The sequence below is a fragment of the Triturus cristatus genome, chromosome 5_2 (genome assembly GCF_964204655.1).
Source record: "Triturus cristatus chromosome 5_2, aTriCri1.1, whole genome shotgun sequence".
NCBI classification, from domain to species: Eukaryota; Metazoa; Chordata; class Amphibia; order Caudata; family Salamandridae; genus Triturus; species Triturus cristatus.
The window spans coordinates 25,660,044-25,676,764 of NC_140588.1; the positions used below are offsets into that span (position 1 = coordinate 25,660,044).

At 47.8% G+C, this 16,721-nt stretch overlaps 1 protein-coding gene across 1 annotated transcript in view; it reads left to right on the forward strand.

Moving 5' to 3' along the window:
• The window catches only part of ERP44 (endoplasmic reticulum protein 44), a 557,683-nt gene that overhangs the window by 193,407 nt on the left and 347,555 nt on the right, over nt 1-16,721 (forward strand). Inside the window, exon 5 of the mRNA XM_085606779.1 lies at nt 15,047-15,231. Coding sequence (XP_085462905.1) covers nt 15,047-15,231 — 185 coding nt within the window. The remainder of the gene's footprint in view (nt 1-15,046; nt 15,232-16,721) is intronic.

Here is a 16,721-nt window from a genome sequence, read left to right on the forward strand (position 1 = left end):
TTTATAAATTGCTTCTCCCTGCCCCAAGGAAGGCGTACAAGAAAAATTAATCCAAGTGGGAATCTGTGCCTAACTCTACCGGTTTAGTATTTGACTGGGATTTGATACACGCTGCTGCCCTAACGAATAAGATTTCCCCGATTCTAGCCCAAACCAAGTATATGCTCATTAATAGGACATACTGGACGCCAGAAAAACTCCATAGACTCCATCTGAGGGATAGCCCCCTATGTTGGAATTGTGCTTCAGGGGTGGGAGACTTAGCTCATATGCTTTTTGGGTGTCCTGCGCTGGGATTATTCTGGAGGAAAGTGTTTGATTGCATAGATCATATCTTCAAGGTCAATTCTAAACGAGAATTTGTCTGTTATATTGGGGGTGCTGGACCAGGAGCTTCATAATGACAATGATCGTCAATTGTTAGATATTTTGCTTTCTCTAGCTTGCTAGGTGGTACTATGCAAATGGAAAAGTGCCTCTGAGGTCTCATTCAAGGTTTGGCAGGAATGGCTCTCGTTTCTAAGAGGAGCTGACAACCCAGCTCTACACTCATCCCCGTGGCGCGCTTCCCATAAGAGGCTCTGGAAATCCCTGGACAGATCTTCGTTCTCATTTGACCCGCCCTGAACGGAAGTGGCAGAGTTATGGCTGATAGGCTATAGAGTACAGGGCGAGGCGGGGTAGGACAGGTAACACACATGAGATAAGGCATTGGCAGGCATGCCGCTCATTCACCATAGCGCAATCGGAGTTTGGGGGCTGAACTTGGTTTCATGACATATTTAATTTGTTTTAATTTGTTTTAATTTGTTTTAATTTCGTCTGTTATTCGGACGTGATGATCAGACTTATAGTCCGGACTTACGGATCTTATTACTATGTGTATGAGGAATATGTCTTCATATATGTCTGTGTTGGGGGCGACTCCCCTATAGACTTGCCAGTTCCTAGGCCCTTTGGGTCTGTTTGTCGGGAATCGCACATGTCATTTATTGTCACTTATTGTTATGTATTGTATGTTTTGTCATTTTTCTATTTCTTTATCAATAAAAAAGATTTGAAATAAAAAAAATGTTACTAGACCTGGAGGTCTAGCAACTTAAGTAATCTACTTGACCTAACTGTAATGTACTTGACCCGTAAACTGTTCTCAAATTGTGTTATCCTAGGCAAATATTTTGTCTGATGGAGTCGCCTATTTCTTCATTATCACATAAGAACCGCCTTCAAATATTCAAATTTACTATCTGTGCTGTACCCAAAAACTATTTACCAGACCAAACGTTTGCTCCATGTATAATTAGAATCGAGCCCACATATAGGGTACACATGATCCCTGGCTTGCCTCTTTGTTCACTAATAGCATTGTCATCTTGGCAGGAGAAGGAATATTTTGAAGTTTGTTTAAAAACTCGCTTTTCATTAATATATTGCTAAAGCATGATGTGGTAGTGCACTGACATCTACAGATAGCACATTTTCCATTGAAAAACTATGCAGCACATAAACAATGTTTAGAAAGTGGGAATCAGCAAAAATATTCAAAATTTGCACATCACCAAGTAATGTGTTCTGATTTGTTTTGATCCTGTATGAATCTTTATGGTTAACACAATAACAAAAATCTGCGCTCATAACTAGTTAAATATATTTGAAATGTTTGAACAGTTCACTTATTAGCTATTTCAGTGTTGTGTTAGGAAAAAAAAAAGCCTGAATTCTTACAGCCTTTCATTTCGCATGCTTTGCACAGCGTGATTGTGTCACAGTTAACTTTACCAATTCCTCTAACTTCAGTTACATTAAGAAAAGTAAATGTAGGAAGACAAACTGACTTTTTACCTCCATCTCTGAAAGCCGAGCGAATGTGACGAGATAACCAGGTAGACCCGAAAGGGTGAAGCTGGAAAGCCTAGGTATTTTCATGTGGTGAATGGAGTCAATGTCTTGCATAATTGCGTCCGAGTATGATTGTATATTCAGGCATTCCCAAAGAATGAGTGAGTGTGCCAAGTTGCCCACATTCACGCCAACACAAATCGCTTCCACCGGGTTTCCATCTCACGGTTGTAACTGGGATGTAGTACAGGTAGTGAGCCATCTTTAAAAACATTTTTTTTTCGGCAGTATTACCAGAGAACCAGAGAAAGTTCTGGCCCTGTGGATTATATCCTGCCACTCCTTGGGGGAACATTTGTGGTCCATCTCCAATTCCCATCTACGCTGCGGTCTTAGCCATGTATTTGTGCTTATTCAAGAAGGAGTAAATGTCTGACAGTAGGCACTTGTCTGAGGTGCATGTTATGTACCAAAGTTTGAATTTAGTGAGGGGGTGACTAGCGTGGGGCTGTACCTGAGGTTGTGACCCAGTGACTGATCCCTAAGTACTGCCAATATGTATATTGGGGGATTCCAAAACCTGACACCAGCTCCGGGAAGTCCACAATCCCCTTCTCATCAAATAGATCACCAATTCTTTTACAGTTAGCTTCCTGCCATTTCGGCTACCTGATCCCTTCCATCGCTGGTGGGAAATCTGGGTTGCCAATGAAAGGGTTCAGTGGAGATATGAGGGGGTCGAGAGGCCGCAGGGTTCATGCACTCTCCCACACCCCAATGGTCACCCTCAGTACCGGAGAGATATATATACTCCAGCCGGTCTGTGCTGTTTAGGGAGCCAGGGAACCTTCCATATATGCATCCCTGTGATTGCACGGTCAATAAAACACCAATGTTTCTCAGATTCTACTTCGTACCACTCAACCATATATCGTAATTGCGCAGCTTGAAAATATCTCTCCAGATGCGGGACCCCCAAATCTCCATCGGCCTGTCTCAGGCATGTTTGGTGTTGAGCCATGCGGGCTCTTTTCCTCCCAAATAAAGTTCCCTATAATGTGTTGAATTTGCGTTACAATTCGAGATGGGGGGGGGGGGGGGGGGGTTTAGTGGTAGCGTCTGCATCACATATAGGATGCGAGACAGAAGGGTCATTTTGATGGCTGTCAGCCTACCTAGCAAAGACATTGCATGTTTTTTCGAAGTGAGAAGTTTGCGTCGGGTCTCCTCTAATAATGTCGAATAGTTCACCTTAACTGTCTTCTCCATCGTGGAATTTATCTGCTGGCCCAAATAAGAGATACCCCCTTGAGCCCATGCAAACGGGAAATTCTGTTTCAGTTGTTCCTCTTCCGCCCTGGGGAGGGTCAAACTGAGAGCCAGTGTCTTCTGCAGGTTGATTTTAAATCCAGAGACCTCACTAAAGGTTGTGACTTAATCTAAAAGGGGGGCTAGGGTTGCATAAGGCACCCCGTTGTCCGCGTACAGGGATATTTTGTGTTCCCTGTTGCCGATCCCAGTGACAGTTTGGAGGCCTTTTACTCTTTCAGCAAACAGCTCCATATAGAGCGCAAAGGGCAAGGGTGAGAGCGAGTGCCTCTCCCTATCACCACCAGTCGAGAAGCTATACCATTCACTCTAATGCACGCTTCTGGGGCCTTGTATATACAGTTCACCCATCTCTGGTACCGTTCCCCAATCCCAAATCTGCGTAGGATGTGTCTCGGATATGGCCAGTGTACCCCGCCAAACGCCTTCTCGGCATCGACCGACCGAAGCAGTGTAGGCTGCTGAGTGCGTTGAGTTTTATCTAGTAAGTGACAGAGACTTCTCGTCCCTACGCTGCAGTTGCGTTTGGGAATAAAACCGGATTGGTCCGGGTCCACTAGGCCCTGCATCTGTGGAATCAACATTCATTAAAGATATCGGACAGTAAGAGGCGCACTCCTGCGGGTCTTTACCGGGCTTCGATAAAACTACCCCCTCTGCCATAGACATTGTGGGGGTTGAGGTTCCTGTCTCACTGAATACATTAAAAAGTAGCACAAGAAGTGTAGTAAATTCAGGGGCAAAGACTTTGTAGAAAATGTACTGGGAAACAGTCTCCTCCTGTAGCCTTCCCTAATGTGAGTCTCTGGATAGTTTCTCCCTTGGGTGTTCTTGTACCTTGCAATGCGACGTAAGTTTCCTTTTTCACTTTACACTGTGTGTATTTGTGTGAATACTGTGTTCTATGTATGCATTTTCTATATGGTCGGTCCGCCCGTTTCTCCTCGGTGGCACGGAAAAAATGGGTGGAACTGATGTCATCACGCCGATGTGGCCCTCTTATGGCTCCAGTGATGTCATGGAGGGCCACGTGCGTAACCATGGCATTGTGACGACCTCATCGGCGTGGAGAGCTACAAAGGATTTCCGAGGAATGCTGGCACAGGGGATATTCATAAGGTGAGGAATACACAGGCAGATACTATATCCACCAGAAAAAGCGTTACCGAAGTCATTTCAACTATCCGCACACTCCTAATAAGGGTCTATAATGGACCCATCCAGGAGCAACAGATGCACAGTTTGGGGTAGCACTGATAAATCTGATAGAGATATCTAGCCGCAGATTCCTTACCTGTGAACTTCTAGGCGTCCGGTTGGACCCGGAAGACTTTTCTTAGCAGTTCCCCTACGCACCAGTAGGTAGCGTGAGTCGACAACAAGTGACATCGTGTGGCATCAAGTTCGTCGGCGTGCCATAGGCGTCATATATATAGGTGTCATCTTGGCACACTGACGTCAGTTGAAAGCTGCTTGTGGCCCGGCAGCTGGCACCTCAGATCTCCTAGGAGATCTTGTTCCAGGTCTCGGTCCAGAGGATGGTCCTCCCATTCAAAATCTTCGAAGGGGTCAGCTAAGAAGCACCATAAGAAACACAAAAAGTTGCTTTGACTTAGGCCCGTCTGTCACCTGACAAGACAAAGGCGTCTCTGGGTTTGAGCCCCAGCTCCACAGATTGGGTGCCAAACTCAGCTCCGCGTTTCTCTTCCTTTCTGCTGGGAGCGATCCCTGCCCTTTTAAGAGTTTTATGACACCATGTGTGCCATATTTAGGCGGCCTGACACTGTTGGCACGCCTCCTGGCCCTGCAGGCTCAGCGGAAGGAGCTCCTCTGGGTTCCACGCTGGCCGGTTCGGCGCCCAAGGCTCCTCATGGATACGTTTCCGGATCTGGACCAGTGCCAGTCTCACCCAGTCCATCTTCCCAATCGCCGCGTCCGACGCTGAGATAGTCTAGGTTGCCGGTGTCCACCGGTGGCGCCAGCCCCATTCTTATCCCTCATGACACGGAGCCAGTCAAGCATCCATCGGCCCCGGCGCTGACTGATCCTTTGGGGTCTGTCGTATCCTCAGCCTTATTCGGAACGGCTTGGATTGGAGGAGAATTGGACGGGACGCAGTACCCCTTAGAAGTCCCGCCTTACACAGAAAACATGGACTAATATGAGGAACTGAGTGAAGCCAGTGGTTTGGATACATTTCCAGAGCCTGCATGCTTTCCCCTCCTAACTTGGCTATGGCAAAAGGGAGCTTCCTTCGCCATGGTGGTGCATAGGGCTGTGGAGGTGTTGGTCCTGTAGCTACCTACTGTGGCAGTCAAGGTCAATGTCTTGACGGAGGTCCTTCAGTCTGGTGTTTCCACCACAGAGCTCTTACTGCCATTTAATGAGGCCTTGAATGATGTTCTTCTGGGGACCTGGTTCAAACCCATCGCAGGGTCTCCTGTGAATAGAACAATTACTGGCCGGCACTGCCCTGCACCGGGCAGCCCAGCTTTCATTCTCTAACCTAACACCTAAGAGCTTGGTGGTAGGAAATCCAAGAGGCTGGATACCTTCAAAAATAAATGTTTTTTCTTCCACCAGCCTAGCATTGCGGTCAGTAAACACTGCATACCTATTGTGCCGTTACTCCCATTGCCTGTGGTAGACGGTTGCACAAGTGCTGCCACAAGTCCTGTAGGAGGCACAGGCTGTCCTCTCCTTAGTGTTGTAGACGGAAGGGATGCAGCACAGTTTACTATACACTCTTCCCTTGACATGATGGACTTGCTGGGCAGAGCGATTTCCTCGGCGGTGGCAGTTAGGCGCCACGCCTGACTGAGAACATCTGGCTTCTCGGGGCGGAATGTCAATGCAAACCTGATGGACATACCCTTTGATGGCTCTCGTCTCTTCGAAGACTGGGTGGACGCAGCGCTAGAGCACTTCAAGAATTAGCGGACTATGGCCAAGTCATTGAACCTCTCAATATCATCCCATCCTGCATCTTTTGCTCCTTTTGTGGCTGCTGAGGGGTTTCCAACCACGCAAGCCCGACACTAGCCAGAGGACCATGCAAGTTCAGCAACCTCTGCTTAGCCGTGGGCATGGTTCACCCGACACTGTTGGTCGGGCGGCCAGAAGTAGGGTCAGGCCACAATCCCCTATCCCTCCCCCCACCTCCAAACGTTCCTTGTCTGATCCTCCCAGATCTGCGTCCAGTTAATGGCAGGATATGCCATTACCTCTTCCACTGGCGAGACATCACCTCGGACAAGCGGTTTTTGCTAATAGTCCAAAGTAGTCCAAAGGGGTTACTACATCCCCTTCGACACTACCCCTCCCACCATGCCTCCGGCATGCGATCGGCTGACGGATGATCACCTTGGTTTGCTTCGAGAGAAAGTTAAAACTGTCTAGGCCAAAGCAGATATAGAGCGGGTTCCTCTGCCAGAAATAGGCTGTGGTACTATTTCAGCTATTTTAGGGTCCCCAAAAAGACTGAGGCCTTCATCCTATCCTCAACCTCAGAACCCTGAACTACTTCCTCAGAGAAGAGAAGTTCAGGGTGCTCACTCTTGCTCAGGTACTTTCTGCCCTGAACCCAGGAGACTGGATGGTAGCGTTGGACTTGCCGGGTACCTAGTTTCATACCCCCGTCCTGCCTGCCTGTTGCCGCTACCTGCTGTTTATGGTGTGCCACAAGCACTTTTAGTTTACCGTGCTCCCCTTTGGCTTCACCAGTGCCCCTCGGGTGTTCACCAAGGTGATGGCGGTGGTCACAGCTCATCTGCACAGATCAGGGTTTCCAGTCTAACCCCATCTCGATGACTGGTTGTTGAAGGCGGGCTCCCCCCAGGCAGTCGTCTCCCACCTCCAGACTATGGCAAACCTCCTGCATTTGCTGGGGTTCACCTGACTCACTCTCAGACGCTCCCTTTCATCGGAGCCGTTCTGGACACGGTGCAGTTTTTGGCCTATCATCCGGAGCGGTGAGTTCAGGATATTCTGGCGATGATACCGATGTTTCAGCCTCTATCCTGGATATCAGTTAGACTGACTCAGGCTGCTGGGCCTCATAGCCTCCTGCATCCTGTTAATGAATCATGCCAGATGGCACATGTGGGCCCTGTAGTGGGACCTGAAGTTCCATTGGGCGCAGCATCAGGGAAATCTCACCGACCTAGTCAAGATTTTGGAGGAAACCCCAAAAAATATGCAGTGGTGGTTGACAAACCGCGATTGAATTAGAGGCATATCCCTTTTCCTTCCTCAATCGGCTTTTACAGTGGTGACCGATGCATTACTTTTGGGTTGGGGTGGCCCTTTGGGAGATGTCAAGATCAGAGGACTCTGGTCTCCTTCGAAGCTGGGCTCCACATCAAACCTGTTGGAGCTTCATGCGATCAGATTTGCACTGAAAGCCTGATTACATCTAGCAAGAGAAGGCTTATTCAGGTGTTCACAGACCACATCACTGCTATTTGGTACTGCAACAAACAAGGTGGGGTGGGCTCCTGGGCCCTCCGTCAGGAGGCCCTGTCTCTCTGGACTTGGCTGGAACAACCAAACATATACTTGGTGGTTCCACACCTGGCCAGTTCCCTGAACGCCAGTGTGGATTAACTCAGCCGTCGGTGTCTAGCTTATCACGAATGGCGTTTCCATCTTTAAGTGGCGCAAGTTCTTTCTCATTGTGGGGAGAGCCTTGATTACATCTGTTTTCCTCTGGCGAAAATGCGCAATGTCAGCAGTTTTGCGAGTTGGTGTTTCCAAGGTGGCTCTCGCTCTGCAACACTTTTAGTCTCGAGTGGAGCTCCGGCCTCCTTTCCACCCATACCACTCCTGGGAGATCTTGAGAATTTCCTCGCTCAAGGGCTCCCAGTGGAAATATTATTGTTTTCTGTTGGTGAATTCAGAGACCTGAAATTGCCCCGAAGGAGTCCAATACCCCAAGCAATAATGGTAGTGCCTCTTCGGGCTGTCTGATATACAAAAGAGCATTGTCCGCATATGGGGAGACCACATGTGTTCTGCCGCCGACGTCTATACCCGATGGCGCCATGTCTCTCCGCAATTTCACCGCCAGCGGCTCCATCACCAATGCAAAAAGGAGTGGGGGCAACGGACATCCAGGTCTCGTGCCCCTCTCGATCCAGATGATTTCCAAGACTAGGCTCCCATTTTGGACCCAAGCTCTTGGCTGGCAGTATAGCAATTGAATCCACAAGATGTATTTTTCTCCAAACCCCATCCTACCCAGCACTTCCCAGAGGTACTCCCACTGTAGTGTATTGAAGGTCTTTTCGATATCTAGGGCCACCACCGCATCTCTATGATCACTCTCCGCCGCAGAGTCTAGCACATGGGGCGACCTTCTTAAATTCATGTGCGTTCCCCTCCGGGCATGAACCCACATTGATCCTTGTGTATCAAAGATGTTACTACTCTGCGCAGTCTATTAGCCAGAACCTCGGCCAGTAGTGTAGCATCTACCCCCAGTATAGACAAGGGCCTATATGCCGCTGGATCCTCTGTCTCTACTGGGTTTGGGGAGCATTATTATCTGTGCCTCAATCATAGTGTGGCAGGTGTCCGGACTTTTTTGCTTCTTGCAGTTTTTCCAGTAAGCATGGGAGCAGAATATCTGCATATTTAATGTAGAATTCCACCGGGAGCCCATCGGGGCCCGGCGACCTGCCCTGAGCCATGCCTCGCAGTGCTTTCTGCAGTTGCCCCAGCTGAATTGCTGCCTCTAGTTTCCCTTGTTGTTCATCCGTTACTCGAGGGAGGGGGAGGCCGAAAAAGCACTCCTCCTCCATCAGTACCCAATGGCCAAGGTTCTCGTGATAGGTTTCTGATAGGTGTTGGAATAACGTAGTGTTAACCCCCATCTGTGTGGTGACCTTCTCTCCATTCGGGCCCTGCAGCGATAATATCAACAGAGCCGGACGCTCACGTTTCAAAAGCCACGCCAGTAACAGCCCTGACCTATCCCCCTCTCTGTGTAGCAATTGCCAATATTCTCTTCGAACTAAGCAATCTAATCCGTCCCAGACCTCCCCCACCCTGCGTTGTGCCTGCAGGAGTGATTCATTAGGTGACATCGGTTTCTGTTTCTCGCGCGAAACCCTTGTCAGTCTATGCTCAGCTTCCGCCAATTCTACCTCTATTCGTCTTATGGTTCTTCCCACTCTACACAGACAGTCCCCTCTGATAACCACCTGAAAGGCATCCCACTCTGTGCTCCTAGTCTCTGCAGTTGACCAGTTCATGTTGAAGTACCCTTCGAGAACCTCCCTGAGTTCCTCTCTGAATAGCGTATCCTGCAATGCCGCAGCTTGTAGTCTCTACAGAGTTACCTGTGGCCTAACCCTCCTGGGCCCCCATACCGGCAGCACCGGGGCATGATCCGACAGAAATCGACCCAGCACCTCTGTCTCTGTCGCCTCAGCACATACCTCTCTAAATAGCAGGAAACTATCAAGTCTACTCTGTACCTCACGGGCAGGGGTATACCAGGTGTAACTGCGCTCTCCGACATGCGTATCTCGCCAAATATTCACTGAGTTGAGCCTGCACATCACCTCACCCAGATCTTATGTCTTATGTGGTTTAGTGTGTTTCGTTTGATCACTATCCAGATGGCCGTCTAGCACACAATTAAAATCTCCCATCCAGATCAACGTTATCCCAATGTACGGGAGAAGCCGGTATTCTATGTGTGTGAAATAAGCTCCATCATCTATGCTTGGCACATATACGTTAAGCAGGCATACCTCAACACCATCTAGAACACAGTGTACTATAACATACCTTCCCTTCACATCTGCCTCCTATGTGTGTAGTTTGAACGGAACTTGTGGGGCCACCCATATGGCTACTCCCCTGGTGTATGTAGAGTAAGTGGAGGCAAACAACTGCCCTCTCCACTTCCGATGAAGTTTCTGTGTCTGTGTCAAGCAGGTGTGTCTCCTGTACCATAGCATGTCTGAATGCCCTGCCTCCTCATGTACATTTTTATTCGGTTCCGCTTAGTAAAGGAACGTAACCCCCTCAAATTCTATGTTATGATTTTGTATTGCCCCATATCATCTAATCCACATCTGCCATATCTGTTTGTAGTACATGCTGCATATTGCCCCTTTTGCTGCCTGTGAGGCCCTTAAACTGAACAAATTGAACTCCCCATCCTCCCCACCCCCGGGTAGACACTTTAATAACAAGCCGTGCATCCCCACATGTCCCCAACCCCTCCCATCCCCACCTAGAAACATCGTTAACAATTTAACTTCCAGTGCTGTAATTCCAATATTTAAACCACAACCAACCATACGTTTCCGCACTGCGTGCCTCTCATACCTCAGAGTCCGCTTGCACACATTGCACATTCAATCATCCAATGCTGAACTTCTGCTAGGCCAGACAAATAACGCGCTTCCCAGACTCCTTAAGTGTCTGTCGGCAACGCCCCTCTGACCCTAGGCATCACTCACACCCATTGGACTCACAAGGCTTCAGCCCCCCCCCCGTCGTGTGTGGCAGCCCGGGATGAGACAGCTTCCCGGCGCACACATAGCCGCACCCGAGCACTTCACAGGTCTTTAAAAGACCATATGCATGTTAATGAGGCCTCGCTGTTGTTTCACCCCTTCTAAGAGCCCCTGCAGCTCCACTCTGCCTATGGCTTAAAAGATTCAGCCCCCCCCCCACCCCCGAAATTTTTTCTTAGCCCCCCCCCCCCACGAAATTTGGCTCTAGTTGCGCCTCTGCACACAACCAACTAACTCTATCCATTCATACCCTACCGTTCAAAATGTACCAATATCCAAAGAGAATAATTCTGGAGTAGGGTAAATGGACTACAAAAGATAATTTTAGCCATCTGAAAAGGAGCAATCAGAAAAATCAGGTAAAGAAGAGGAGGAATTGGGGGGGGGGGGGCTGCATAGGACACCCATCCAGCATCGGTGCCCGGCCGTATCCAGTCAGCCAGCCAGATGTCGATGGGGGATCAGCTTCACAACCAATTGGTTCCCTGCCCAATGGGTGTAACAGTGTCCGAGTCAAAGGCCTCGTGGATTCAATCATTTGGTTCTGTTCTCCGGTTTTCGTCAACTTGGTCTTTCAATGCCTCAGGAGCCCCCCTGTTAAGGTGTGTCTTTGACGATATCGCCCGTACTGGTCTCAGAGCCCTTTGCAGTCACCACCTCCACCAGCGCTCTGGCAGCCTCTTGTTCTACCTGTTGCTCGCTTGATCGAGTCTAGGAGACTTCCTGCCCTCTCCTCCAGAATCAGATTGTTCCAGGTCCAGGGATCCATCCCTTCTGACCACCACTATTTGCATCGATCTCGAGGACCTCCTGGGCCCCAGGTGTCGGGTGGTGCTCCTGCCCTCTTTGGAGCTGATCGGGGATATCCTCTCTTCTCTCCCCCTGGGCTGCGACCTCTGACCTCCAGCCAGTCCCAGACTGACTCTTGCGTAGTAAAGAAGTGTTCTCTACTGGCATGAAGTACCTTGAGCTTTGCTGGATACAGGAGCGTGTATTGTAAGTTCACAGCTCGGAGATTTTTTTTCACCCCAATAAGGATGTTCTCTGCTGTTGAACTAGGCATTTGTAGTTTGGGAATATGCAGATTCATTGATTTCCGAGGACAGGGTCCCCATCTCATCTCGCAGCTTTGAGGATACTGTTTCGGTCCCTGTAGTTTAAGATCTTTGTTATCAGCGTCCTAGGCAGCGCTCCTCTGTGCCCTCTCAACTATAAAGATGGGGGGGAAGAGTGTTGCTGCAGTAAATATCTCCTTAATCCACTTTTCTAGAAAGAGTTCTGGCTCTTTCCCCTAGACACCCTCAGGAAATCTAACAAAACGCAGGTTACACCTGCGGGAGAGCCCTACTGCGTCCTCTGCCCGGCGTTCCAGGGCAGTCGTCTTGTGTGTGAGCTCCGTCACCATTGATTTTAAAGAGTAATTTTCATCTGTAGCTCGCTGACCCTTTGTTCTATAGCCAAGGAGCGATCCGCAACTGTGCGGAGATCATCCCTCGGCAGTCCAACATCCAGTGAGACTGCATCTATTTTTGCCTGGACTGTTGCGCTAGATGCTTCAATCGCTGCAAGTATCTGAGTTCCAGTAAGTTCCGGTGCAGTCGATCCATCCCCCGCCGGTACCATTCGCGGCGGGTCCAACCTCGGGGGGGGGGGGGGGGGACTCCCTCTGCGGTATAATGGTCTATTTTCATCTGCTGTACATTTCTTTGGGGCCTGTCGTTGTCCATGTTTGCAAACCAGTATCCTATCGTGAGGGATTACACTGCAGGTTAGCCCCTCATGGTAGTGCGGGAGTCTAATTTGTGTTCTGCAGTTCTCCCTTGCGAGGGTGGTTCTATAGGGCCCCTGAGTCGTCTTCGCCACGAGGCGCCCCTTTCTTCGTGCTCTGTCTTTAACTATGTATTTAATTGTGTGGGTAATGATGCTTCAGCATGTTCCTTTTATGGCCACCGGGGGTAGCAGGATCAAGACTCCCCGAGACAACAGCTTACCTTCACGTATTCTTGTTGTGTTATCTTAGATTAGGATCCAGTGTGGAGGATGGGTGGCCCCAGTATGGTCCTCTCCGTGCTTCCGTTAGGGGGACCGGTGTTGTTCGCTCCTCTGGACCTTTACTAGTCTCAGTAGCTGTACCGAGACAGGGCCGCACCCGAGGTGGAACCCAGCCCCCTGCAGCACCTCCAACAACCACTTCTCTGGCACCCGGTCCTCCCTGCTGCAGCCGCGCATCCACCCTGTGTAGGGCACCTCACCTCTGGCCCCCTTGCAGAGAGCTGTATGTCCATGCGCAGCCCTCCGTTCAAAGGGTCTCGTGCTTCTGTTTCCTGCGCTCTCTGTGGTGCCGCTCCCCGGGCCATGTCCGCTCCGCCAACACAGCTGGTGGGTGTCGCAGGCTTCTCAGCCAGGAGGCTGCCGCTCTGCATGTAAGGCCCGCCTCGGCCCCTTCCTGTACTCTCCGCTGGCCTTCTGTGTCTTCCTCACAGGCAGGGGGCGTGCACGGGCAGTCCTCCCAGAGCTTCAGTGTGCTCCTTAGGACCGTTAGGCACAGGATTCCCGACCAGGAGGCCCCACGCTCCAAGTGCGAGGCCCGCTTTGTTCCTTTCCTGCACTCTCCAAGGGTCTCCGACGTCCAGCTCACCTACGTGCCTACAGTAACATGCACGGGCTGTCTTCTTCAGTTCTCAGCGCGCTCCGCTGGACTTCCGACAGCCCAGGTTGCCCGGCGCCCTCACTGCGCAATTCTCTGTACCAGTGGAGGTCTCCTACGGGTTCCACAGCTTCTGGCGTCAGTACTCCGCCTCAGGTAGAACTCCGGTTGCCAGTGCAGCAGGCACCTCGATCCCCCTGAAGGACTCCCCGCTAAATCTGTTCGGCAGCAGTGTAGACCCGGATTGACGATCCATCCCTGGGACGTTGCAGGTCCGCTCAGCTCCCCGCTACGTACCACTGGCTGTCACAGCGATGCTGGCTGTTATTTTAATCAGCAATCAGTCTTGAGTGGGCAGGATATTTAGGGATTATTTGGATGGTAGGCTCCGGAGCACACTAACCTGTGCCTTCTCCGGTCGCCATCTTGGCCGCGCCCCATGTAACAGTTTTTAAATCAAATGATATGTACTATTTATTATCAAATTACAATCAAACATATTTTTGTAGTAGTCTGGCATTCATATTTGCTATCCTTTGGGTTAAATGTTTTATTTGAGAGTCTCATGAGATTAAGTTAATGTGGAATTTTGGTGATTATTTATTTATTTATTTTACACATACTGAGTGGAGCATTTATTGGTTTGGTCTTGATAACCCTGTTCCCTTGGTCCGAGTATTAGCTCTGATAAATTTCTCCTTTGACGTATAATTGAACATTTCAGTACCCTTGCATGGAGGGAAACATTTATTGATGCTTTTCATGGAACCTGTAAAGCTTTTGGGACTTACATAGTTTGCACTACTGTAAATTGGCGATTCTCTTCCTGTCAAACTTGGTATATAGAGTCTGGGGAACTGCTACTGTAGATCTCTGTCCTGGTGGCCTCCGCACAAAGGAACTGCCAGGTCACAGTGACGGTCGACTCACACTATTGAGAGCGGGCCAATAGTCACTAATTTTTCCTGCCTGTGTCTACAATGTGATGCATGGAAGAGATGGGTAGAGACAATGCAGAATGACCCTCATGCTCTGGGAGACAACGGCTAGTGGGTCAAGGGCATTTGCTTTTTTTTTAGAGATAAACTCCTGCCTTGTTTAGCAAAACTACATTCGCAAATTTTGCTGTGTAGGCGTTTTTAACATGCTACCCAGTTGGTATACTTTCAGTGCTCTGAAGTGAGCTGTGGTGGCACCAGTCAACACTGAGATTTCAATCAGGCAGGTGGAGATTGCTAAATAGGGCAAATCATCCTCTGTGAGGGTCTAATTGAGGGCATTTGTTTGTCAACCTTCAATTTATCAAAAGTAGCTAAGCAGCTAATCATTTTCTTCTGTGCTTTGGCAGGTAACCTCTCTGGGTCTTGCTGGCACAATCCACCGCAAATCCAAGGTTTTGTCCTGTGATATTTCTTTGCTTTTTAGAAAGAAACTATTGATATAATATTCAGAGGTAAGAAAGATTGCTAAATCAGGGTAATGAGATACATGTGGCCAAGAAAAGGAGTTTGGAGAATCAAACTTAGAGGTTCAAGAAATAGTAAGCTTTACATGTTATTTTCTTGCTTAACTCTGAATATTCCACAAAATCCAAAATCTGTTTATAGCATGGTTTCTTTTCTTCTGTAAAATGTAGGACAGTTTTTTTTACTTATGTCGCAACCTATGTCTTTTTTAAATTTATTTTTATCCTTGTTAGCCGACATAGCCCAGAGGTACAGGATAAGCAAGTATCCAACCTTAAAATTATTTCGAAATGGCATGATGATGAAAAGAGAATATCGTGGTCAGAGATCAATGTCGGCAATAGCAGATTTCATCAGGCAACAGAAGAGTGATCCGATTAAAGAAATTGGAGATTTGGAAGAACTTAAAACACTTGATGTAAGTTTCTGCCTTGTTATTTTGATTTTGTCCTGTTACTGTTTTAAGAGATGTATAGTTGTTAATTCTCTAATGCCTATGTGATCCATACGATTTTGCTTAATATTATTTATAAACTTGGAAAGAGAGGGTGAAAAAAAGACACTATGTAAAACTCCTAATTCTCATACATTTAACCTAATCTGTAACAAAAGGCTTTTGAAATTAGGTAATCTTTACAACATATAAAAACAAGCATTTACAATGCAATGGTCTCGGCATTGTTAAAGTTAGAGCTATTGACATTGCTCATGACATTATTTTTGTTTGTTTTTGTTTTTAAACATTTAAAGAAACGGCATTGTTATTTACAATGTCAATAGCTTAATCACTCTCAAATGCGCTCTTATTCCTGGAAAAAACAGAAGCTATGTATAGTCTATGATCCTAAAACAAGATTTCTCCTTCTCAAACATGAGATTATCGACCCACAGCTACAGTGTAACTCCTTTCAGCGATAGTTAGTATCACACTAATTTATCCTCTGGTAACTCCTAAACACTATACCCCTTCATCCTCCTCTTTAAACCACCCCCATCCCTCCACGGATTACATTTCGTTTGATCTGCATGATAATGTATAAACAAATGATGCATATGTAAATTGCTTCAATACCAGTTGGTGAAGAGGCACTATAAATAAACATTGTTAATAAATAAAATACACTTTATGAATGTTTATGAACAGTGTCAGTGATAGAAGGTATCTGGCAGTGATTATGTGACACCATATGTAGCTGACCCTGCTTTAGGGTCTGTAATCTTTACTGTAGTAGGCAATTCACATGCATGATCAGTAGCCACAGCATGGGAGAGGGGCGGTGGCTCACCTGCTGCTGCAGTCTAGCCCTGTATTCAGATACCTGGACATGCATCCTCAGCGCCGCTAAATACCAAAAAGAACGAGCATGGAGCTGGCCCAGCACATACTTCCTGCCCAAACAGACAGTTTCCTGCTGTGTATGGCAGCCTGCGAGCCCGACTGGACTTTAGCGCGGGTTCCGCTGCGTGGCAACTTCTTTCCGAAGCAGCAATGTCCCGCAAATGCAACTTAAAGCAAAGGAAAAATAAATCTGCAAATATATTTTAAAAAATAAAACAAATGGAGAAAGATGACAAAGGGGGCACTTTGGAGATAATTTTTAGAAGTATAAGGTTATCCCGTTTTCTAAAGCCATACAATTATACAGTCATATTTAAAACATATTGCAAAGGTGCAAATCTGTTTCTAAAGAAAAATACCAACTACTTTTTTTTAATGTGTTAAACGAGTGAGAAATGTTAGCGCGCGCTCATCTCTTTCACCCAAGATGGCGGAGACATTTAACCAGTACACCTTCTGGTCTTTCTTTTGTTTCTATTCAGTCTTAATACGTACGACATAGTGGAAAGGCTAAGGTTTATGCAAAGAGAGCTTCCCAGAATATCTCGAAAAAGATACGCCCTTAAAAA